The following is a 25,926-nucleotide window of genomic DNA, read 5'->3' as shown; positions in this document are numbered from 1 at the left end:
GGAGTCCTGGGTTCTGTTCTTGAGTGTGTGTCTGAGATCATAAGTAAGCCACTCATTTTCTGTATGCCTCAGTTTCCTCATCTGTAAAACAAGGAAAATAATATTCCCTGCACATTGGTAAAGCACTTGGAGATTATTGGATTACAGGTGCTATAGAAGTGTCAAGTCTTGTTATAAATTCAGACCGTCTGATGATTAACTAAACGTCTGATTTTTTTTTTTTTTTTTGAGAATCACAAATCACTAAACCCTAATCCTGTCTAGTTTGATACAGTCGTGACACTTTGGTGTTGGAATAAAGATTCTCAGAAGAGGCAGGTAAACTCCCAGAAAGACTAAAACCGTAGCCTCTGTTCTCAGCCGTGCTCTCCATCACCTAGGTACAGATGAAGGGGGTAGTGGGCTGTTTGATACTGGGCTGCTGTGAAATATGCCACTGGCCAGGAATTGCTGGAGCATAGCACAATGTAGCCATGTTCTTTCTCCAAACTGGAAATGCTCACCACACAACCTCTGTGATGACAGCAGCAAGAGGTGGTATAGGAACCCGTTACCTGGTTTGACAGCACCCAAGGATTCCCCTACATCAGAAAAATCCTCAGCTGGCGAGATCTGGTTCATATCTGGCCCTTTGAACCAGGCTTTCTCAACCCTATTATGCACCCCCAGCTGGCATACGAAAGAACTGGACCAGTTCCATTATGTCTTCTTGAGTCTTTTGTGAACATGAAGAAGGAGCAAGATTCAGCCTATACCAAGCAGGCAAGTTTGAACAGCCCAAATAACTGCTCACTGTCAGCATTTCTGCATAGGAATTATTCAGCTTGTTTTCCTGCCTTGCTGTGCAGCTGAGACGTCATGCATTGAAATGTTCTGACCCTTCTCAATGACTTGCTACATTCCAAATGGGAGACGCAGCAAGTGTCTGTAAGTTGCTCCATTTGAAAGTGGGTCCTGTGCACAAAATACTTTGAAGGTTTTCTTACAGCCTGTCCCCTTGCTCGGAACACAAACCATTTTGAGCACTCCATGTCGCTTCAAATGTTTATTTTCTTGACAACTTGTAAACCTACCTTGAAATATTTCTGTGTACACAATGGAAGCTCTATGGTAAGCTGATGTTTAGACTGTTAGTACCATTCTGTCAACTCAAGGAATCAATCTACTGCATTGAGATAAACTCATCAAGGAGCTGCTGAGTGTTTACTGCCAGATGAAATTTCTCAGGATGAATCATAAAATGGTTTTCAGTGAAAGATTCATGCTATGCATGGTGTAGGCAACACATGCTGTCCAAAGTTAGTAGAGAGTCCCAGCATTAGCAATTAGTGAAAAGTGCAAGGTCACGCATTTAGGGATTAATAACAATAATTTTTGTTATAAACTGGGGATGCATCACTTGGAAGTAATAGAGGAGGAGAAGGACCTCAGAGTATTGGTTGATCACAGGATGACTATAAGCTGCCAATGTGATATGGCCATAAAAAAAGCTAATGCAGTCTTGGGATGCATCAGACAAGGTATTTCCAGTAGAAATAAGGAGGTGTTAGTACCATTATACAAGGCACTGGTGAGACCTCATCTGGAATATTGTGTGCAGTTCTGGTCTCCCATGTTTAAGAAGGATGAATTCAACCTGGAACAGGTACAGAGAAGGGCTACTAGGATGATCCAAGGAATGGAAAACCTGTCTTATGAACGGAAACTCTAAGAGCTTGGTTTGTTTAGCCTAACCAAAAGAAGGCTGAGGAGAGATATGATTGCTCTCTATAAATATATCAGAGGGATAAATACCACGGAGGGAGAAGAATTATTTAAGCTCAGTACCAATGTGGACACAAGAACAAATGGATGTAAACTGGCCATCAGGAAGTTTTAGACTTGAAATTAGATGAAGGTTTCTAACCATCAGAGGAGTGAAGTTCTGGAACACCCTTCCAAGGGAAGCAGTGGGGGCAAAAGACATATCTGGCTTCAAGACTAAGCTTAATAAGTTTATGGAAGGTATGATATGATGGGATAGCCTGATTTTGGCAATTAATTGATCTTCAACTATTAGCGGTAGATATGGCCTGTGATGGGATGTTAGATGGGGTGGGATCTGAGTTACTACAGAGAATTCTTTCCTGGGTTTCTGGATGGTGAGTCTTGCCCACATGGTCAGGGTTTAGCTGATTACCATATTTGGGGTCAGGAAGGAATTTTCCTCCAGGGCAGATTGGGAGAGGCCCTGGGGATTTTTCGCCTTCCTCTGCAGTGTGGGGCACGGGTCACTTGCTGGAGGATTCTCTGCACCTTGAAGTCTTTAAACCACAATTTGAGGACTTCAATAGCTCAGACATAGGTTAGAGGTTTGTTATAGGAGTGGGTGAGTGAGATTCTGTGGCCTGCGTTGTGCAGTAGGTTAAACTAGATGATCGTAATGATCCCTTCTGTCCTTAAAGTCTATGATTCTATGATGCAATCATAAAATCATAGAATAAACAGAGTTGGAAGGGACCTCTGGAGGTCATCTAGTCCAACCCCCTGCCCAGAGCAGGGCCAATCCCCAACTAAATCATCCCAGCCAGGGCTTTGTCAAGCCTGACCTTAAAAACTTCTAAGGAAGGGGATTCCACCACCTCCCTAGGTAACGCATTCCAGTGTTTCACCACCCTCCTAGTGAAAAAGTTTTTCCTAATATCCAACCTAAATCTTCCCCACTGCAACTTGAGACCATTACTCCTTGTCCTGTCATCTGCTATCACTGAGAATAGTCTAGATCCATCCTCTTTGGATCCACCTTTCAGGTAGTTAAAAGCAGCTATCAAATCCCCCCTCATTCTTCTCTTCTGTAGACTAAACAATCCCAGTTCCCTTAGCCTCTTCTCATAAGTCATGTGTTCCAGACCCCTAATCATTTTTGTTGCCCTTCGCTGGACTCTCTCCAATTTCTCCACATCCTTCTTGTAGTGTGGGGCCCAAAACTGGACACAGTACTCCAGATGAGGCCTCACCAATGTTGAATAGAGGGGAACGATCACGTCCCTCAATCTGCTGGCAATGCCCCTACTTATACACCCTAAAATGCCATTGGCCTTCTTGGCAACAAGGGCACACTGTTGATTCATATCCAGCTTCTCGTCCACTGTCACCCCTTGGTCCTTCTCTGCAGAACTGCTGCCTAGCCATTTGGTCCCTAGTCTGTAACGGTGCATTGGATTCTTCCGTCCTAAGTGCAGGACTCTGCACTTGTCCTTGTTGAACCTCATCACCTGAATCAACTCCAGCTGAAAGGAATTTTAGTGTTTGGATAGGTTTAAGTAACACCAGAATATGGCCAAGAAGAGGATCGTGAGAGCAGCTGCTGTGAAAACTCTCCAAACCTACTGGAGTGTAATTGCAGGTTGGAATGGTTTATAATATATGTTCTGCTTTCTGTAGTAGGGGCAGCTTTGACTGTCCAGTGGAGAAATAACTATCCTACTCAATCAATTTCTGGTCATTAAATACTGAAAACAGGTCACACCAATGCAAAGTAGGCCCTCTGAGTAATGTAAGACCTCTCTGCAGCTCCATAATGTAATTGAACTGCATAAACTCTTAGGAGGTGCAAGCTACAGTTATTTTGAGTTGTGGAACTATTAGAAATTTTTGGATGAAAACCAGAATATTTGAGAGACGATTTCACAGACGTATTGACCACCATTATACAGAGAAAATAATCAACAAAAGAAATTTTGAGGCCTGACTGTCAGAAGTCTAGGAACGCAGATGCATGTGTAAAAATGTATGGACACTGATTCACTATATTTGCACATTCAGTTACCGTGACTGTACACGCTATCGCAGTAAATCCATTTGCAAATGATCCATCATGCATCTAACTACTATTAACCTATTGTTCCCAGACCATTTTGCAGTAAGGAAAGCACAGTCTAATAACTTCATTTTTTTTAAAGTTATTTTTGTGAATTATCTTACCTCTTTTAATATGAACTCTGTTATTGGCTAGGTTGTTTGTCTTTGCTTCCTTTATTAAGAATCTACTGCATGTGCAAAATTAAAAAAATAAAAGAATTAATCATTTTTGGGAATAGGCTGTAGAATCTGGAATATCCAAGTTTAGATGAATAGGTGTGGTGCTAAAAATGAGAGAAAAAACCAATACATATTTCTAGTATTGTTTTGCCACTTTTGAGAGATGGCATTAAACCAAGATGGCTGTGTTTTGTTTCCATTTCTATAGCATTTTTCATGCACCATTTTTCACAAACCTTGGTCCTATGGACAGTTGAGATTGATTGTTTCTCCAGGACCTTAACAGTACACAAAGAATCTGGTTTTTAAAAGGAGCTTACCTTTGAAAACAGTTGTATCCGGTTTTGCACCCGTTTTGGGGGAGAGGGGGGAGTGTTGGTTGTTTGTTTGTTTGTTTTTGGATCGGTAAATCAGGAACAGACACAGATTGCAAGGCTTCCCCTCTACAAGCTTCTTTTTCTAACTAATGCACGTCTGCCTCAGGGCTGTTCAGTACTAGATCTTAAAATCCAAGAGCGGGCAGAGTCCATCTGAAATGAGTGCACATATTTGGACTTCATTGATCCATGAGCTAATTAAACTTTGTATCTTCCTTTTAAGAGATTTGTTATTTTTTCCACTGGTTAAAATCAGAATGAACTAGATTTTCAGTCTCCCCCTTCCCCCACCCCACCCCCGAAAAAAAAAATTCCATACACATTCCTCTGTTGCTGGATGATGTATTTTCTCTTGAACAGCATACAATAACCATTGGCATTCGGAAAGCCAGTCTTTTCTTTCCTCTTAGGAAATTGAATATGTTGTTCAGGTGTTGCAGGTTCAATTTTCAAAGGACCAAGTACATAGAACCATTCTTCACTAACAAGTTCCCTTTTTTTTTTTTGATGTTTTTAAAACTTTCATTGCACTGACTTGATGTTTTATAGATAAACAATGAATACCATGACAAATACGTCGTAAACACAATTTTATGTATATATTAGAAAAAATAAGTCATTTATTTCAATAGTAATACGTGGCACTTTCCATGGCCAAAGTGTTGTACAGACATTAATTAATTCTACCTCTGTGGAGCAGGTATGATCCCCATTTTACAGAAGGAGAAAGTGAGGCAAAAAGATCAAGTGCTTCATCCTGCAAAATGCAGGGCATGTTGGCCCTGATCCAGCAAAACACTTAAGTATGTGCTTAGCATTAAGCACATGAACAGTCCCATTGACGTCGAGTGCTTGGAGTGCTGTGCTGGATCAGGGCCATCAGCAGCACCTTGCCACGATCAAGCCCTCAGTGATTTGGCAACGACTACACAGTGCCTTGTTGGCAAAGCAGGAATTAGAACTCGGGAAAACCTGGCTCCAAACTTCCAGACCATGCTGTTTGTCAAAGGTCCCAAATCTGCCTAGCACACTGAGACCTGCCCAAGTGTGCAGCAGAGCCAGGGATAGACTATAGTTCTTGCAAGATCTTGCAACCCCAAAGATACTACATGGGGTTACAATGTCTGTTACATCTCTCCCCTAGAGAGGTTATACAATCCCAGCCAAACCCACAATACTACATAAACTTAATACAATAAAGTATTTCAAGGATATTGCAAGAAATGTCCATGTCTGCCCATTTTATAGCTGAATGAAAATTAGGCATAAAGAGGTGAAGAGTCATATTTTCAAAGGTGGCATCTAATTTTCATTGCCTCCATTTTAGATACCATGGGCCTGATTTTTCAGGAGCTCCTGTTGCCTTCTTTGGAGTTGTAGGTACTCAAAGACTTAGAAAATCAGACCCTTGGCATTAAAAGTTGGGCACCTGAAATTACAGGGCATTTTTGAAAATGTGACCCGATGTAAATTGCCCACCATTTCTGATAAGGAAATGGAATTCAGAACTTACAACTAGTTTTCAGTGTCATTGAATCACGTCCTACTCCCTGGTGTGTTCTGACTAAGTCATAACCTCTCCTGGGTGTTATTGTGGACTGCTGAAGAAAGACATCTGCTCAGCTATCAATTACAGTCTGTTCAAGGACGTGAATTATTTGTAAAAATGTATTAAGGAGGAGATGGAGAATTATACTGAAAATATTAGAGGACTTTTGTGATACAGCCTCACTTTTAATTCTGCACTAGGGTTTGTCACCTACTTTAAAAAAAAAAAGGAATACAAGAAATAAAACAAGATCCAGAGGAACAAAAAATAATAGAAATATATGGCAATTTCCGTATTAAGAGATTAAAAGGACTAGGAGGATTTGGTTTGAAAAGGGGAAGATGATTAAGAAAAGACATGATACTGGTATATTAAAATTAGTTAATGGTATAGTTAAGTTTATTGTGAATTTATTTGCTCAAGTTGGCAGTCAGTTTAACATATTTTAATGTTAACTTTATGGAGGGTTTTACCTTGAGATTGTAAAAGCTCTATCTAGCATAGTTGTGTAGAATTAGATAATATCAACTGTGACAAACTCACAATATCCTGCACAAAGCCTTATGGAATTAAGATAAATTTTACTGAGTGAAGTTAAATTTTACTGAATTAGCATTAACACCTGTGGGGTACATTGTATTAAAATGTGACTGTGTATGTGGTGATGTGGCATTGTGTATACCTTCTCTGATAGGGAGGGAGTTGTTACCTGCACAGATTAGGGCACCCCACCTTTTCCCAGTCCGTGGGGCTCCAGGCAAGAAGCACCTACCCTTACCCAATTCGTAGGGCTCAGGGTATAACTAACCTGGCCAATTTAAGTACCCACACCCTTTCCCAATAGGGCTCCGGGTGTATACTACTTCTGCAGGTGTGCAGGATCTTTTACCAGTGAAAGAACCTTACACAGTAATATCCTTATCCTCTATTTATTAGCAATCACCAAAACCAGAATGCACACTTTACACATACAGTGCTCACAACTCTGCCTCTGCCACTGACCATGTGTGTGACCTTGGGCAAATCACATCACTACTCTGTGCCTCTATTTCCCATTCCACCATTTCTTTGCCTCTGTCTATCTAGATTGTAAATTCTCTAAGGTTGGGACGGTCCCTCACAGGGTATATGTACAGTGCCTACCATAATGGGTGTGGTCTCAATTAGGGCCGGTGCATGTTTGTGTCTCTGATATAAAGTCACTGACTTCATGAGTGTAGACAGGCAGAAATCATGTAAGCCATGTGTCTTTCATTTTAAATTTCCTAGAGCAAGTGTCCTTTCTTGTGACAGGCTGGATTGCTCTGTGCAACTGCTCTCACCTCACTAGTGATCATACTGAAATGAGAGCAAGCCCTGGTATACTAGATAGTGTGTGTGTGTAACCAGTCTGTATTCCAAACCTGGATTGCAAAAAATATAGGCCCTGAATCTGATCTCACTCATTTATTTTTATTCCCACAGCAGCAGGATTTCATTCAGCATTCATGGGATCAGCTAGCAAGATTCACACGTTAATTCTGTCTATCTGCAAACTTCCCTGGGGATCAGGGGCGGCAGGTTTGTATAATTTTTGGTGGTGCCCAGAACAGGTCCAAGTCCCCCCCCACCTCCCTCACACACACACACACACACACCTGCCTAAGGCTCTGGGAGGGAGTTTGGGGTGTGAGCTCTGGGATGGAGTTTGGGTATTGGGTGCAGGCTCTGGGCTGGGGCAAGGGTTTGAGGTGCAGGAGGGGGTTTGGGGTGCAGGCTCTGGGAGAGAGTTTGGGGTGTGGGAGGGGTGTGGGCTCTGGGAGGGAGTTTGGGTACAGGAGGGGGTTTGGGGTGCAGGATCTGGGAGAATTTGGGTGCAGGCTCTGGGCTAGGACAGGGGGTTGGGGTGTGGGGTGTGGGGCTGAGCCGGGGATGAGGAGTTTGGGATGCAGCAGCAGGCTGCGCAGGGCTGGGGGTGGGAAGACAGAGAGGAGGACTCCCCCCAGCCCTCTCCCCTCCAGCAGCGGAGAGAGACCCGGCCCTGAACATTGGTGGAACCAGGCCCTCTGGGCCCTGAATTTACTGGAGGCCAGGCACCATGGGCCCATACAACTCGCCGCCTCTGCTGGGGATATCTCTATCTTCTCATAATTAGAATGAATGGTAAGAAATAGTTCATCACTGTTACATTCATGAAAAACTGGCAAAGTATGAGTCTCTTCCATGCAGCTAAACTGTTCGTTTTTTGTACGGTTGCATTGCATCTGAGATTGGAGCTGATTTTTATACACTTCCATTGGACATGCTTAGTTTAAGTTTCAAACATTTTAGCTTAAAAACACATAAACTTGCTACTTTTACTTAGAAAAGTATGGCTGCTGCCTTACAACACATTTTGCTTGGTTTATTTTTAAAACTTCCCCATTATGAATAGCAGAAGTAGGTGCAAGCAGTGGAATGCTGCAGCCACAAAAAAAGTCATTTCTGTACCCCATTGAATGTATCTAACAGATCAAGTTAAGAATAGGACACCTAGGCAATTCCCTGTAAACTAGCAAGTGTCAGGCTTTCCCTTCTGGCTCTCGCCAAAGTTCCCTGAAAATATTTGCATTGGAAACTCCTGCTCTTAAAGATGCAAACCCCTTTTCACCATATAGCAGAACTGAGTGTTTCACTCTCTGGCAGAGCCATTTAGGGAAAGAGGGTAGTGCCTTCTTTTGTGTTATACCTTATTATTAATAATAATAATTTTGTTTATTTGTATTGTCATAGGTCCTAGGACCCGTAGTCATGGCCTAGGACCCCCTTGTGCTAGGTGCGGTAAAAACACAGAGCAAAAGGCTCACAATCTAAATAAGTTTAAACCTTCAGCATTACACGCTGAATCGAGAGCAAGCACAGCACAGGCATCCCCAGGGTAAATTTTCCTTATGCAGTGTTCCAAAGTGCCCCCACAAACCTGCCCTCTAGGGACAATCAGAGTAGTTCTGTCTCGAGGGACTTCCAGTCCTTGGCCCCCCTGCTCAGTATCCACAAGCCCCCATGACTGTGGTGGTGGTGTTTACATGGATGACACCTGTCCAGACTGAGATGGAGAGCTACCAATTCATTCCACTAAAGTTACTGATCTGCAGACAGGCTGGGCAACTTTTGAACTGGTAGTGTATGGTGAGGAGTTCTTGTGTCCCTATATCAATCCCTGGAGGCACCTCATTCAGTGAAGGTGGGGTTCTATTCCCAGCCAGTCTCTGAGGGTACATCTACACAGCCAGCAGCAGACCATGACAGCGAGCCTCTAAGTCCAACTCGACAGGCTCAGGCTCACACTACAGCATTAACAGCTGTAAGAGATTGTGCTTTTATGTTGCGCCTTGGGCTGAAGCTCAGGCTCTGAAGCCTAGGGATGGGGGTGGACTTCAGCTTCGGAGCTCCAGCCCAAGCCGCAATCTCTACACAGCTATTTTCAGCGCTGTAGCATGAGCCCTGGGCTCAGCGGCTCACTGCTGTGGATACTTTAGACAACGTACTCTGGATTATCTGAGCCCATGTGGCTGCTGAGATACCATTAAGAAAAGACCAAATAGTTGACATGTGAGAATGTGGGTTTGCTGAATGACCCATGCTTGGCCCAGGGATCTCATCAGCTCCTCTCTGAGTATGTTGAGCAATAAGTCCAGAACAGTGAGCATCAAAACAGTTGACAGAGAAGTGTTTAGCTGTGTAACAGGCCACAGGTTGCAGGGAGAGTGACTGAGGGAAGAGTCAACTAAGGGTACGTCTGCGTGGCAGTCCTGGCCTGTGATTACAGCTCATGTAGACATGAGCTAGCTTGGGTTCTGGAAGCATGGCATGCCATGGCTTCACTGCTGGATTTAAGCTTAGGCATATTTGCCTGAGCTGCCATCACATCTTGTGGACGTGGATATACCCTAAGAGACCGGTCCTTTTGGTTCCCTCTACTAAAGCTGTTTTTGCAGCGTTATGACAAACTGGAAATATCTGTATGACTGTATAGAAATCTTATGTCTGACTTGGTTTTCTCATTCAGGTTTATACTGCTGCCTGACCAATTGCACAGAGTTAATCAAAACAGCCTGTAAAAGGGGGTTGTTAAAACAATGACACAGATAAGACAGTCTCTGAGGTTCCCACTTAAAGGAGTTAAGACAACAAGGGCTTGGCCATCAGTTGGGGAAAGAAGCTGGAACCATCCAGCTTAAGATGTTTTTCTCTTCCCAGGGCTAAGGCTGAGTTCAAAAGACCCTCAGGGGTTAAAAAGCTGCCCTGGGAGAAAGGGAGGGAGGGTGAATATGGTCAGCTCAGCTGGTAGGGATGCAGAGTCAGCAGTGAGGCTGACAGACTGACTGTCCTGAGAGCCAGGATCTGCAGCCAGCTAGCTGTAACGTGGTACCCAGAAAGAATAGGGGACACCAAGGCTTAGTGATGTCTACCTCAGGGCTGAAAGGGAGTGCCAAGCATAGGTAAAACAATATGCGTGTAGGTCTCTCTGTTATTTTTTAAATCTACTCTCAGCTCTGTGTACTGTTTGGACAAATAAATCATACTTTGATTTAGAGAACTGGCTTCTGTGTCACTGCATAGTATTACTGACCACTAGCTCCAAAGGAGAACTCTGGCAGGGTCAATCCCACGGGGAGCTGCTCGGTATCATGGTATACCAGGGAGGTATAACCCAGAGAGCCAGTCAGAAAGTGGTTGGATTGCACTGCAGACTCCCACCCCAAGGAGGAGTGGAGGCACGGGCCTGTCACCTGGAAGGGTGAGAGTCTCAGAAGGAGCAGCCTACCTAGGTACTGTGACAAGAGGAGGGTCTGGAACTGCACAACAGCCCCTTCTGGGCTGTCATTCCAGCCCAGGTGTGGGGATCCACATTAGCTGATGGACTGGCTAACCACAAATTTCCCCTCTGCACTGGCTTGTGTAGAGCTGGCCTGGAGTTCTGGCCCATTCTGTCCCCTCCAGAGTACCATGCCTACTCCTAAGCAGCCTTTCCCACCCACCTCTCATACACATGGAAGTGCAGAGGTTCCAGCAAGCTAGGTGCATGCCGTGGTGTCAATACTGCTGGGTGAATTCACCGTAAGTGTATGTAACTTCCCAGGTGCCCCTTGGCCAGCTGAGATGACCAGGTGGGCTCTGCCAGCACATAGTCACCAGGTGTCAGTATTTCTGTGAGTAACATGTTATCTGCATGCATTATTTTGGTCGCTTGTAAAGCTGGGATATTTGGCCTTGTAGTTTCCTCCAGCACTTCTGGACTGAGCATCAGGCCTGTCTGTCAAACTGCTCCATCTAGTTTGGGGCGCTATGTCTGTGTTGCCTGTATTTCCCCCATTCTTTGGAAATCCTAAAATTTCCTATGTGTTGTTCAAAACACAGCTCCAACATGCCCGTAATAATGTACATATGGGCTTGAGGAGAGGAGCACTCCGCAGCCTTTCAGGTAGCCCTCAGGCCCAGGTGTAGTGTATCCATTCTCTATGTGGCTGTCAAGGTTCCTTCCCCACTCTGAATGCTAGGGTACAGATGTGGGGACCTGCATGAAAACCCCCTAGGCTTATTTTTACCCGCTTAGGTTAAGACTTCCCCAAGGTACAAACTATTTTACCCTTTGCCCTTGGACTTCCGCTGCCACCACCAAACATCTAACCGGTATTATTATTATTAGGAAAGAGCCCGTTTGGAAACGTCTTTCCCCCCAAAATCCTCCCTTACCTTTACACCCCCTTTCCTGGGGAAGGCTTGATAAAAATCCTCACCAATTTGCATAGGTGACCACAGACCCAAACCCTTGGATCTTAAGAACAATGAAAAAAGCATTCAGTTTCTTAAAAGAAGAATTTTAATAGAAGAAAAAGTGAAAAAGAATCACCTCTGTAAAATCAGGATGGTAAATACCTTACAGGGTAATCAGATTCAAAACACAGAGAATCCCTCTAGGCAAAACCTTAAGTTACAAAAAGACACAAAAACAGGAATATCCATTCCATTCAGCACAGCTTATTTTCTCAGCCATTTAAACAAACAGAATCTAACGCAGCTCTAGCTAGATTACTTACTAAGTTCTAAGACTCCATTCCTGTTCTGTCCCCAGCAAAAGCATCACACAGACAGACCCCGACCCTTTGTTTCTCCCCCCCTCCAGCTTTGAAAGTATCTTGTCTCCTCATTGGTCATTGTGGTCAGGTGCCAGCGAGGTTATCTTTAGCTTCTTAACCCTTTACAGGTGAAAGGGTTTTTCCTCAGGCCAGGAGGGATTTTAAAGGTGTTTACCCTTCCCTTTATATTTATGACAGTGGCTTATAGAGAAAGGATGGCCTACTGACTAGGATGCTATTCGGAGACTGAAGAGACCTGACTTCAAATCCCTGCTGTGCCACAGCCCCTCTGTGTGACCTTGGACAGGTCACGTAGGCCCAGATCCTCAAAGGTATTTAGATTCCTAATTTCTATTGAAATCCTGACTACCACTGAGAATCTAGGCTTTAGTCTCTCTCTCTCTCTCTCCCCACCTTAGTTCCTCATCTGTAAAATGGGGATAATAGCCCTTTCCTAGCTATGGGGTGCTTGTAATAATAGAATAGAATCATAGAATATCAGGGCTGCAATGCATATGATTTCTACTCATCATATTATTGCATATTAATGACTTTTATTCTCCTTCGGGAAGAACTTGGTCATTTCTTTTTAATCAATCTAACCAACTGGTCCTACACTCATCACTGAGACTTGGAAAGGGTTGTTATTCCCCTGCCAAAAACAACTAAGCATTCATAAAGACTGTTCTGTTTGTCATGATTATTTGTATGTTCAGAAATATTTTATGAAGACCAGCCTTGTACAATAAAATATCTCTAAGGCTCATTTTGTTGTGTGATGTGCGTGGGTGTAACCATTGTATGCACTGGTTAATAACAGGGGCTGTTGTCTTACAAAATCTTAGTCATACACATAGTTGATACATGAGTTAATGGGGTTGCTTCCATATGTGAGGGGCACAGAAAGTGACCTGTGTTCTGTTGTTCTTATTGATCAACAGCCCAGATTCCTTTTCAGATGAAAAGTCATTTAATATTCTGGTTGTTGATGATGAATTATTAAAAAGAAGCTTTTGCATTAAAATCAAGCTTAGTATCAGTTTACTATCAGATAGGGGCTCTATCAGGAAATTGTATCCTTTCCTTCAAGGGGCATTGACTCACTCAGCTAATAGGTATTTTGCCATCCATCAGTGGTGCCATTTGAAAGATATGATTAAAATGCTGAGCAGTCACAAAAAATGGGCTCACATGAGTTAAATGTGGTTTAAGAAACAGAAATGCAAAGTGTTCCATGTAGACAGAATAACTTCCCTCTGCACCATCTGCTGTGATATTCAAGTGCCCCCAGACTCTCACATGGTGAATCCAGTCAGCCTTGCTGCACACGTGCGGTGTTTATTTATAACAGCTCATGCCTTCCCTCTTCCTGCCACAAGAGGAAATGAAATTCTAAAGCAAGAACATACAGAGAAATACCATAGAAATGGGCTCAGTACAGTGTGTCCAGATTTTCAAATGAAATTCTTGCAGGGTCTAGCTGGCAACATGGGTGTCCCATCACACATCATAATATAAGAGACATCAACTCGAGCTATCTTAAGTATGTATTTCACCCTCATTACCGTCATATCTTTAATGTATTTATCCTTACTGAATGGGGGAGGCAACCTAGTGAGAGAGGATGTGGAAAAAGCTAATGTACTCAATGCTTTTTTTGCCTCTGTCTTCACGAACAAGGTCAGCTCCCAGACTGCTGCACTGGGCAGCACAGCATGGGGAGGAGGTGACCAGCCCTCTGTGGAGAAAGAAGTGGTTCAGGACTATTTAGAAAAGCTGGATGAGCACAAGTCCATGGGGCCGGATGCGCTGCATCCGAGGGTGCTAAAGGAGTTGGCGGATGTGATTGCAGAGCCATTGGCCATTATCTTTGAAAACTCATGGCAATTAGGGGAGGTTCTGGATGACTGGAAAAAGGCTAACGTCATGCCCATCTTTAAAAAAGGGAAGAAGGAGGATCTGGGGAACTACAGGCCAGTCAGCCTCACCTCAGTCCCTGGAAAAATCTTCACTTTGCCATTCTGCATATGGAAAGGGCAGCTCCATGGGATTAAAGGAGCAGGGAAGGGGCAGAAACTTGCCTCCAGCCCCCAACCCCAACCTCACCCTATGCACCAGCCCATGCAGTGGAGCCCAACAGAGTGGAATGTACTCTGCTACTGGCATAAGCCTGGAAGATGTAATTTGCCAGCTGAAGCCAGGGGAGAAGCAGGGAAGAAATTGTAGCTCCAGGAGTCACAATTTCTTTGCTGGGGTAGCACTGCTACGTGCCACCCCTTGTTCTATGCTAGGCAGAAAGTGACAGCCTAGTCCTTCATTTTCTTCAATAATTGAATGCTGGGAAAGAGATTCTCTTTGTTGCTGTATGTAATTATATTCTGGCCAATAAATTAAAACATAGACAATCTGCTGCTGTTAACTGGGATGAGTTTATGATCTAGCATTACTCTGAATTTGTCTTTCAGTGTTTTTTCCACCTCCTCATCTGTAAGTGTTGTGGATTCCATCAGATCCATGTTCTCCTTGTAATTGTATTTTACCTTGGTGAGTTTCCACCCAACTAAAGCCCAAAGGCCATCAGTGGTCTGGAGGCTACAGATGGACTTTGTTACAAACAAGGAATCTGGAGATGTCTGGAGATACACACTCTGGGGCCTGAAATCTTCTATCTCTCGTGGTTCAAGGGTAAACAGGTAAAGTTTCCTACATGCATTTTTTCCCAGATTACTGGAATTAGAGAAGCTTTGGTTGGGATTATATTGCTTCCTTTTGATTTTCTCAAAGTACCAGATCCCATTGTCTTCCATGAAGCGAAAGATGCCGGGAACCTGGGGCTGGTCTTTCCCAGAAATCAGTTCCATTGGCTGCCACATTTGATAGACCATTCCAAAGCCGCTGTCCACTATATAGGCTTTCCCATCCAGGACCACCTTTAGCAGAAGGTGATTAATATGATCATTATATGCATTTTCTTCTGGGCTGTAAACTTTTGCTCCTATAATGGTGGTGTCATATCCCAGCGTTTTCAGAACCCAAGATAAAAGATGGTTGTTTTCCATACACCAGCCACCGCGTTTCTTCCTCACTATTTTGTCATAAACTGGTTCTAAGTCTAACTCGATGGTTTCACCGCAGTGGATGCTGAGGTTTTCAAAAGGAACAGCCCTGATGTGGTGCTGGAATATTGCAGTCAAGGTCTCGAAATCCAGGTTTTTGTAGGAGCCATTATAAGAAATTCGGGTGAAATATTCCGTGATGTTCATGCTACCTGTACGGTGAGTAAAAGAACAATAGTATGTGTCTGAAATGCTTGGATGACTGTCACCATCCGTCATAGGAGCAGAACCTCGTTACACCCTGTTTAAAATGAGTAAACCCCTTGCAGAAGAGAAGGAGATGAGTTTGCTTGTTTTACCATTGTGCCTAGTGGCTCCAGGTGTGCTAGGCACTCTACATACATGTTTTAAGAGGTACTTCCTGTCCGGAAGAGCTTACAATCTAAATAGACCAGTCAGACAAAGGAAGTGGTATTGTTCCCATTTTTCAGGTGGGGTATTGAGTCAGGGAGACAACTGTGGCCCAGATTATCAAAGATATTTAGGTGCCTACCTCAGGGAGAGTTAGAGGATCTGTGTTTAAAGGATGTACTCAAAGTCATAGTGGGAGCCAGAAACCACACCCAGCACTCCTAAACCCCAATCCAGTTCTTTAACTGCAGGGCCAGTCTTCTAGGCACGGCTTGGTTAAATATTTCCTGTGTTATTCATCCTGGTTGGCAGAGGGCACCCATCCCACTGTCTTCTGCTCTTAGTGCTGACAGGAGCTAGAAGCAGATTAGCACTCCTGGTGCTGTGGGCTTTCAGTGAGTCTGGCATCTCCATTCTCCTCTCCTTAGCAGGAGTGAATGGGAGGGGCTCGTTTTCTGCCTCTTACTCACCACCATTCCTGGTGGCTTAGCTCCCCAGCTTTGTGCCTTACTGGTCTAAGTGAGGTGTTCAGAGCAGGAAGAAGACACTCACTTTCCAAAAGAAGGAAATCAATGACCGTGATAGAGCATCATATCCACAACAGGCTCTTCCCCTCCCACAACATAATGTGAGATACAACAGGGAAGATAGGTTGCCCTTATTCTCCCTACTCACTGTTCCTTCCCACAATCTTCAGAGGCAACTAGCAGGCCCTGTGCCTGGAAGTCAATTGTCAAGGATGGTCAAGTAGATCTACAACCCCTTTACCTGACAGCAGCAGGACCTGACCCTCTCCATCTACACCGTTGTTCCTGCCACACTGCCTTTTAGAAACTCTCGAGCCTGAGAGGGAGCCCAAAATGCACTGGGATTAGGGAATGCACCACCCATCAATTCAACACACTCTGGGGACTCCCAGATTTCAGTATACAAAGGGCAGTGTGGCCAGCAATGAGACCAGGTTCTCCTTCCCATTGCTGGGGGAATGAAAGACGAGCCAGCCAGCAGCAGCTGAAGATCAAATCAAGGTGCGCAGGCTAGCTGGCTGTTCCCAGAATGTAATGTCCTGGGTGGGCAGAGATCACTACTCAAGATCACAGCTCACAGTAAGCAATGCAGGAGGGAAGCCAGGACCTGGCGGAGAAAATCCAGGGGATAGGTGGCTCTTTGGGAAGGAAGCAGGGATTTTGATATGGACGAATAGGCTGACAGTTATACCCAGAGGACCAAAGAGTTAAAACCACCAAACATCAGCCTACTCTGAGGATCAGATTCAGAATGACTGCAGAGCGCACATGATTGATCCGAGAGGCCTCAAACATTCTCAGGTACCTTTTGTGCCTTAAGAAAAAGGTGTCCTAAGCCCATGGGATAAAAGTCCCATTGCTCTGCTCTCTAGGTAGCACTTCCTCCTTGGTTTACATGATTTGTGTATTTTAAACTTACTACACTAAGGATATAAGAAGTATTCAATCTGGATAAAGTTATCAGTGTGCAGTACTGAAAAACCCACAAAAACCCCATCATATGAAAGAAATGGGGAAAATACCCCAAATATAAAACAATATTGCTCCCAATTAGGACAATATGCAGGCAGGGTCAGAAATGTCCCCAACTAGTGCTGTTCAGAATGTATAGAAATGTAAATTGTAGCTATCCCAGTATCATCAACCCCAAAAGTTCAAATGTCGGGCCCCCAAAAAGCACACAGTTGGCTTAAAAATCATGAGATTTTAAAAAATAATAAATTTGGGTTCTTTTTCTGTATGTTCTGGTACTGGCGCATTTAGAGGTCACATTTTCAAGTTTTTCACAGCAACCATGAGGGATAGAAAAAATATTTAAAAAAAAAAATGAGATCTGAGATTGTCAAGTAATAACCTGATTCCAGCTTTGAAAGTTTTAAGAAAACCATCAAATATCACAAGAGTTGTCAACCCTGCTATCCAACTTCAATTCCTTTTGTTTCTTTTTGGGTAGCAATAAAGACAGTATTTTAAATGATTTTTTCCACTTCAAGGGAAATCTTACTGTGTTGTTGCTGCTCTAATGTTAAATGTATTGAAAGTATGTTGGCTTTGAAAACAAAGTAAGATTTATTATTGCTTACAATTATCAGAAGCAGGCATAACATCAGAAGTGTCTGAATCTGTCCGTCTGTCATGGTTATTTCTGGGTCACCTTTCACACTGGCATCTGAACCAAGCCAGATGATGTGAATGTGTATTCTGGCTGAGTCTGATAATTGAGAGAATAAGCCAGTAAGTCTGTTACACTGACACAAGAGAAGTCAAATCTGAAATCGGTTCAACATTCCCTCTCAATTCTTATGCAGTGTAGCCATTTCCTGCAATGTTTGTTCATACGCCAGATTTGAATGCACGTTTCTGACCAAATCAGCCACAAAGATTCTAGGTTTAAAAAGTGTCTTACCTGTAAAAACAGTTCAACCACAAGTGTATCAGTTTTCACTCTCGCTTCCTTAGGCAGTAAACCGTCTGGCCTGGTTTTCAGTCCTTTATGCAGTGAAGTTGGGAATACACAACAGTTCTCCAGCTTCTCTTGAGAGAAATTCCTTCTTTCATCACGTCACTTTCACTTTCTTCTGTAACTGATCGCCAAAGCCAGAGGAGGGAGGAGTTCAGCTGTAATGAGCTAGCAAATTTTAGTTGCACTGACATAATGAGGATTCTAACTCTGCTCATTAGAACGCACACTGTTTTGTCTTTTTCAGTGGCTAAATCCACCGGTTGGTTGTGGGGGAGAGAGAGAGTTATTTTTTTCAATAACATAATATCGGAGGGTGATACTTCTTTCAGGAAATTAGGCAGCTAAGTGTTGGTCAAGAATTTAGGGCTGAAAGTTCATGAACAGTTGACCTGACAAGATTTTCACTATTTGATATGTCACAAGAATGACAAGATTCTAGCACTGTTGAACACAAACATAAACCCTAGTGCTGATTGGGCAGCAAACCCAAATTCTTGTATTGTAGTTTAGTGTCTAATTTGTTATCCTTTGTCGCTGCTACATTTCTTTGTGGATTACAGGAGATTTTGTAGAATGTAAGTTCTTTGGGGCAGGGGCTGTGTCTTCTTGGAGCCTCTGGATGCTACTGCTACATAAGAATTAAAGAATAACTACTGCTATGTAGGATTCCCCCCATCACTAAGTATAACGCATATTGCTTTCCACCTAAGGATTAGTATGTATTTTTCTAAGCTAAACCTCATTTTGCTATTTTCCTCCCAAGTCTCAACTATTTCTAGATTCTTTTGTATTAATTCTCTGTGCTCAGCAACATCCTAATTTAATATCAACAAAACATTTCACTAAACTACTGATTGGGCAGATAAATAAGTTCAGGCACAGATCTCTATGGTAACCCACTGCACAACCTGTCCCCCATCTCAATACTTTGCTCTTTGTCATTGCCATCTGTGGATGGTCTTTCACTCCATGTGACTGTGCTCAGGTCCAAGCCACGTTATCATCAAGGGAACAGAGTGCTTGACATAGGCGGACAACCCCTGGGAAGCTCCATGTTTGTAAACAGACAAAGATAATTTTCCAGATTTCAACACTTAACAGATTTAACTGTCCAGGTGAGGTCCTGCCGTACTTACAGAGTCAGAACCCAGTGTTTTACTGGAAAGCAAGCCAAACCCCAAGCAATCAGACAGCAGTGTACTCTAAGCATTCTTCTGCTTTTTAAATCTCACTAGGAATTTCCCCATTTGGGGCGTTATGGGGAAGTGAGGGACTGAGAGCCCTAATTAGAGCCAGGCTCAGTGTAAGCGCTGCCAGTCCGACACCTAAAAGAACCCATTTCCCACAACACAGCCTTTAACTGCTTCCTCCGCGCAGAACTTTCTTGATTTCAGGGCAGATCTCTACCCTCTCCTCACACATTTCCCCTTCCATCCCTCCCCTCTCCCTGAGCCTAGTGAAGTTAGTGGGTCTTTCCACTAATTTCAGTGGGCACTGGATCATGCCCTGAAAGAACCTGCTTCCCAGTGATCTTTCAACACAGAGGGAAAGGCTGGCCACAGCTCTCATCAGCAGCTTCCCTTCAGTCCGCTACAAAGTGTCATTTGGGAGCAGCACAAGGTCACAACCCCCTGGCTCTGCAGCATCCCCAGCCCTGCTAATCAGCAGGCTCAGGAATGGGTTCAAGAGGTGCATGCTGACCCCTCCTATGGCAGCTGAGCTCCTGGGCAGCAGGCACACTGCTGGTGGTGGGGACTATTCTTTTACAGGGTAACCCCACCCACTCAGCATTGTGCTCTGTCCCTCTCTAGAGGCGGCTTGGCCTGAGAGCGATGAGCCTGCTGCAGCATTGGCTTACAAAGAGAGGTCTTCTAGTAGAGGCTTATGCAAAGAACCAGAGATGCCCAGGTTTGAGCCCTTCTGCTGATGGCCCAGCTGGGACACAGGGTAGGTACAACAGACACACCACTCTGAAGTGAACAGAGCGCCCTCTGGTTCCTTACTGAGGATGATCGCAGAGTCCAGTCCTGCATTCCTTGAATACCTGAAATGTCTGTTGCCATCAGAGCAGTTTGGGTGGATGAGGAATGGCAGAGTGGGGCTGTGGAAGCCCCCATGAAGGCATTAGGATTCAGTCACCACTGTGGGTCTTAAACAGGGTGCTATTGGAACCCCTTGAGGGGTTAAAATGACAGCAAGCACCCCGGCTCAATGCAGAAGGACACAGCTGAGTCTTATGAGTCCAAACAGTCCACGTTCAGACTTTATCCCCGCCATGTGTGTCTTAGTGCAGGTCTTCCCAGCCCAAGATCCAGGCAGAGTGTTCTCTTGCCTGGGATTTCAAACTGATGTGCCGTCTGTGGGAATTAAAGCACAATCACTGTTTTTAACAACCCGACAGTATAGTGACCATGAAACTGTTCTATAATTGATATTTGTCTTCACATGAAATTGTACAGCTCTAGCTGTTTATACAGATACATTTAATAAATGGGCAATTGCAGATCTTTGCTACATTCAATTTCTCCAATTTCTCTTATTGGGGATGGGCAGGTGATCTGGTTGTTTCTCTGACCACAGAGAACACTTTATTAACCACATTCTCTCGTATTTCAGGCTGAATAAACATGTTATTTGTGATGCATTCACATTAACCAGGTCTGATTGTAATCATCCTTTGCATTCTTAAGAATTTGCAAGCCTGTTTTCAATAAATTATAGGGTTGGTCACGTTATTACATCCATCAGCATTTTAATTCATTCTCTTACCTACTTTAATAATCAAATTCTGAAAACCGTGTGATTAAAATGCTCTCTAGCAACAAATATATATTCTTCTGTTACTGCTGGTACCACGGTGAAATCTTAATGGTCACTAGATGTCACTGTAAGTTTACTTGGTCTTCACACCTAACAAACTGATGCAATTCCCTTGCACTCTGATAGGCTTATGTTAAAGGCCCCTTAAAAAAACCATTATTAGTGATCAGAAAACTATTCCAAATATAAAGTTTACAGAAAAGAAAGTTGTCTGTAGTGATGTTGTAGCCATGTTGGTACCAGCATATTAGAGAGAGGTGAGATAATATCTTTATTGGACCAACTTCTGTTGGTGAAACAGACACGCTTTCCAGCTATACAGAGCTCTTATTCCGGTCTGGCAAAGGAACTCAGACCTAAACACTTGCCTTTGGTTGAACCATTACCAGTAGTTTTGAGGCTGAGTTGATGTGCAAGGAACTACCAATTTTTTTAAAAAGAGCCTTGGTGGGGAACTTGATAACCCAGATTTTGAGTGTGTCAATTTCTTCAGACCCCGAATGTGACTGGACACAATTTACTTTTTTCTAATGTACTTATAACCCATGTGAGTACTTACCAGTCTGATCCTGATGGTTCCTATACACCTCAGGGTTAGCTATTGGACTTTGGACTTGTGCTGTAGAAACAAGAAACTATTTGCATTTGAAAAGACCTCTTCTCAAGCAGCAAAGTTCAAGAGATTAAACTGCTGTGTCACTTTTGTCAACACAAACTTTGTGTCTTATTTTTGTTTAAACTTGACTTGTTTTTACATCAGAAAATGTAGTTCCAGGAAAGTATTCCTGTAAATGGATTAGGAAACACAGAGTCAACTCTGTTTATTGAAGGTAATCTATTGAACTTTTTAAGGAAATGGATTCACAGATTAGTTTATGGCTCCATTTCGTGCATGAATGACATATCTATAAATCGAGAGACATGATGGATGAGGTAATATTACTGTCTCATATCCTGAAACCAACACGGCAACAACAACACTGCAAATATCTGTATGCTGTAAGGCACTGATGTTCGGAAGATGGTGAATATATATGGTATAAACCAAACCCTAACTCCAGGGTTGCTGGAACAATTTGTATAGAGGGAGTGCTGAGAGCCACTGAACCAAACTGTAATCCCTGTACACACAGGCGCTGGCTTCTAATTTTCCCTAGGGGTAGGCAAACCCTGCTCAGCCCCAGGCTCCACCCGAACTCCACCCCTTCCTCCAAGCCCCCACCCCGCCTCTTCCTGCTCCACCGCCAGCCTCACCCCCACCCCATCCCTTCCCACAAGGCCCCACCCCACCCCACCTCTTCCCAGCCTCTTTCCACCCCCTCCCCTGAGCGAGCCCTGTCCCTGCTCCTCTCCCTCCATCCCAGCGCCTCCTGCATACCGCTGAACAGCTGTTCCATGGCATGCAGGAGGCGCTGGCAGGGAGGAGGAGGAGTTGATCAGTGGGGGCTGCAGGTGGGTGGAAGGGGAGCTTAATTTTTTTCCACAGGTGCTCCAGCCCTGGAGCATCCATGGAGTTGGCGCCTATGCCTGTATATGATGAAAACCACTTCAAGCCAGGGGATGCTGCTGCAGCACCCCGAGTTCTCGCACCTGTGCCTAACTCCTTTTCTTTACAGAGCTTAGTTCCGTGGGCTGTCTCTGAACACCAGACCACACTGCCTCTCGGATGGTCCAAGGAGCTCGGAAAAGAGTATTTCCCTGTCATCATTAGCAGTAGCGGTCAGACACAAGGTTTGTAGGGCTGTTGCAGTGTTGGGGCAGAGGACAGTCCTTGAGCCACCAGCAGATACAAAGGAGGAGACTAGAGAGCGCAACCCCCCAGGACGCCCAGGGCATGAAGAGTTATGGGCCGAAACAGAGCTATGGAGGTGACCACCCCCCCGCCAGCGGTGATTGCTAGGGGTGAAGAATGAGTGGACCCCACAAGCGGAATCTGGAGGATGACAAAGGGAGCCCCGCCGGGCAGCTCCTCCAGTAAGGAGGGAAAGAAAACACCTTCCTCTCAGGTAAGGGGGGAGATGTGTGACAGAGTGCTGGGAAACAGCAACTGAGGCTGCACTCTGGGCACTGTAACAACAGCAGTTGCTCTGGAGTAGCCCTGATTAGGAAGAGCTGTGCCTGATTGGTGGATTAGGATGGGTGGAGGAGCATTAGCGAGCTAGCCCTTTACCCAAGAGGTAGAAAAGGCCACGTGTGGATTTATTCTCATATAAACCTGAAGAAAAAGGGAACCTAAGCTATTGTTTAGTAGTATTCACTTGCTGAACCAAACTATAATATTCATGGACATTGGCAGAACCCACCAAGGAGTATTTAACAAACAACTGGTGATATCCTATATGCAATTTCCCAGTATAAGGGACAAAGAAAAAGACTTGGATGAGAGACTAATTGTAGATGACAGGTTTCAGAGTACCAGCCATGTTAGTCTGTATCCGCAAAAAGAACAGGAGTACTTGTGGCACCTTAGAGACTAACCAATTTATCTGAGCATAAGCTTTCGAGAGCTACAGCTCACTTCATCGCATGCAACTTCATCCGATGAAGTGAGCTGTAGCTCACGAAAGCTTATGCTCAAATAAATTTGTTAGTCTCTAAGGTGCCACAAGTACTCCTTTTCTTTTTAATTGTAGATGGTAACTAACCCCCATACTAACTGATTCAGTTAGCAAATGCGGGAGTGGCATGTCAGGGGTTAATTTTGATCGAGGCATGTGTGATGTCATTTATTTGTATTTAGAAATGGCAACGTAGACGTATTACTAAGGAATAATTGATAGAGGGTTTAATGTTGAAATTGAAAGACCTACATTTTATAAGGCCAAGAAAACCTCTGGGTGATCTTTGAGAGGTACAAATTAGTGCTTTGTTTCCTTTCTGGTGATTAGTTTACAGGTTTATGCTGCCTACTGGAACCCTTATCTATTTTTTGGAAAGAGCAATAAATTCTGTGAAAGGAGGACAGCCAGACAGCCTTCTTTCATCCTTGAAACTATCCCAGCTGTGAAGCTCACAGGGAAGAATTTATCCTGTGTTTCACCCCTCTGGGGTTGTTTTGGTTTCCACCTTTTTTAAGTTGTACAGATTCCAATCATTTCGAATCTAAAGGGATTGTTACCTTTCCAAGATCATAATATTGCATTCGTAATTGGTATAATATGAAATATGTGACAACAACAAAGTAAATGTCCACTGTAGACATCTCATGTACTGTATAGGGATAATAAAAGAATACCATAACCTAGGCATCTCTACCAGACAGACAAGTAACTATTCTGGCAGATTTGCTAAAGTTGCTTTTAAGAGAGTCATAATTAAATCTTCACCAAGGATGTTGGAAGAGCGGGATAGCAGTTGGTGTTGACATAAAACAGGTCCTCAGATTGGTTTGGGGACAACTTTTGCTTGTCTCTAAACAAGCAGAACCCCAAGGGTCACTCACTAGTACAAGCCATCATTTAAAAGACTCCTGGTAAGATGTAAATGAATATAAAAGTTTTTGGTGAAGTCCTAAGATTTTCAAGTTGGGAACCACTAGCTTAAGTGTAACTTTTATCATCTTTGTAAAATAAAAACCCAGTAGCCCAAAGAGAGATTGCGATGGTTATGTGAGAAATCAAACTGACAACAAATATTTCTTTGTATGATTATTTCTGAAGTTCTAAGTATAGTGCTGTGGGTTAAATTTCACTAAATATCCAAGTTAAAATAGTTATAAATTTAATTGTAATTAGTTACTATTGTTTTAAGAATTGTAATAAAGTTGTTTAGTATCAGTGAGATGCTGAGTTACATATACATGCTTTTACATATGGGAGTGTCCTTTAACAATTACATGGAGTTATGTTTTCGTATTAGAAAATAGGATTAATTATAATCAAGTTGTTTATTGTATTAATTTTGGTTAATGAACAAATGTTTAATTTGAAATGAAAAAAAGCATTTTAGTGTTTGGCATTGGAATGTTAATTTGATAGCTAACTCTGGAAGTTATCTAATGTAGAACAAAATTGGGCATCAAATTTCCCATGCTGGAGGCTGGAATAAATAAACTCACCTGGAATCACTGTTCCCTCTAAGCTGTGCGCATGTGCGCGCACACACAGATCCTAAACCCCACGCACACGGCGAAACACCGTGCGCACAAAAATTTGCACAGAAGAAATTTTTTGCGCACACGGCCTATCAAAAATTAGGGGGAACATTGTCTGGAATTAAAGTTAGTTTAAGATTAAAAGGAACTTTTAAGAATATAGTACTATTCAATACACTGCAAAGGGTATAGTACTATTTCAATATACTGTTACAGCTTCTTGTTGAATATAACAATAAGAATTAAGGGAAAACAGAATGAAAATAGTAATAATTCAGTTTGTATTATATTTTCAATTATCATTGAGAGTTCTGATATTCTAAAAGGAACTAAGGGCTTGTTGACACCGGAAATGCTTCAGCAGCCCAATTGCAGTGCTGTAGTGGTGTCACTGTAGGACTTCAGTGTAGACACTACATACGCTGATGGGAAGAGTTCTCCCGTCAACATAGGACATTCACCTCCTCAAGAGGCAGTACTAGGTCAGTGGACGAATTCTTCTGTTGACCGTGAGCTGTCTACACTGGGAGTCAGGTCAGCTTACCCATGACACTCAAGGGTGTGGATTTTTCACATCCCTGAGTGACATAGCTGGGTCAACTTAATTTTTTAGTGTAGACCGGACCTAAGAATATGCCAAAAGACAAACCTTGGTGAGATTGTGATGGCATCGGCTGAATGATGGGAAAGAATGCATAATACCTGACTTGTTTATGTGATAAAATGTATCACCTGTTGTCTGAAGGAGGATCATCCCCAAAATTTGCGTTGTTCAGTGGTAAGTGTCAACATTAGAAACAGATACTAAAGGGTGTGATCCAAACCTATCAGTGCAGATGAATGGAAAACGTATTCATAAAAAGCAGATTCTACCACCAGTTGGTAGAAAAGCAGCCTTAGCTGAAAATTCTGAGGAAAGAATCTTTTTGTTCTGGATCCAGAAAGCTCTTCCCACTTCCTTTAGAAGTAGTCGTGAAAGGTCAACTTCCTCGCCCTAAGCGAGAGGAATTTC

At 43.4% G+C, this 25,926-nt stretch overlaps 1 protein-coding gene across 2 annotated transcripts; it reads right to left on the bottom strand.

Annotated features, from left to right (window-relative positions):
* Positions 1-11,770: 11,770 nt before the first annotated feature.
* Positions 11,771-18,134, bottom strand: LOC125620893 (arylamine N-acetyltransferase, pineal gland isozyme NAT-3). Of its 2 annotated transcripts, XM_075118442.1 has the most exons (3): positions 17,945-18,134; positions 14,585-15,312; positions 11,771-13,436 (listed from the first exon to the last, which is right to left on the bottom strand). In XM_075118442.1, the coding sequence occupies exons 2-3, from the start codon at positions 15,305-15,307 to the stop codon at positions 13,383-13,385; spliced, it is 777 nt and encodes a 258-aa protein (XP_074974543.1). In that variant the 5' UTR covers positions 15,308-15,312; positions 17,945-18,134; the 3' UTR covers positions 11,771-13,382. The 2 variants fall into 2 exon arrangements, with proteins under 2 accessions (XP_074974543.1, XP_048673100.1); XM_048817143.2 differs by having other exon boundaries at positions 11,771-15,312; positions 17,945-18,133.
* Between the last annotated feature and the right edge of the window lie 7,792 nt (positions 18,135-25,926).

The sequence above is a fragment of the Caretta caretta genome, chromosome 12 (assembly GCF_965140235.1).
Source record: "Caretta caretta isolate rCarCar2 chromosome 12, rCarCar1.hap1, whole genome shotgun sequence".
NCBI lineage: Eukaryota > Metazoa > Chordata > Testudines > Cheloniidae > Caretta > Caretta caretta.
This window is presented reverse-complemented; position numbering and strand designations above follow the sequence as displayed.

Excerpts from the sequence above, each read along its gene's own strand:
- LOC125620893 (XM_048817143.2), bottom strand. The coding sequence starts at position 15,307 with ATGAACATCACGGAATATTTCACCCGAATTTCTTATAATGGCTCCTAC.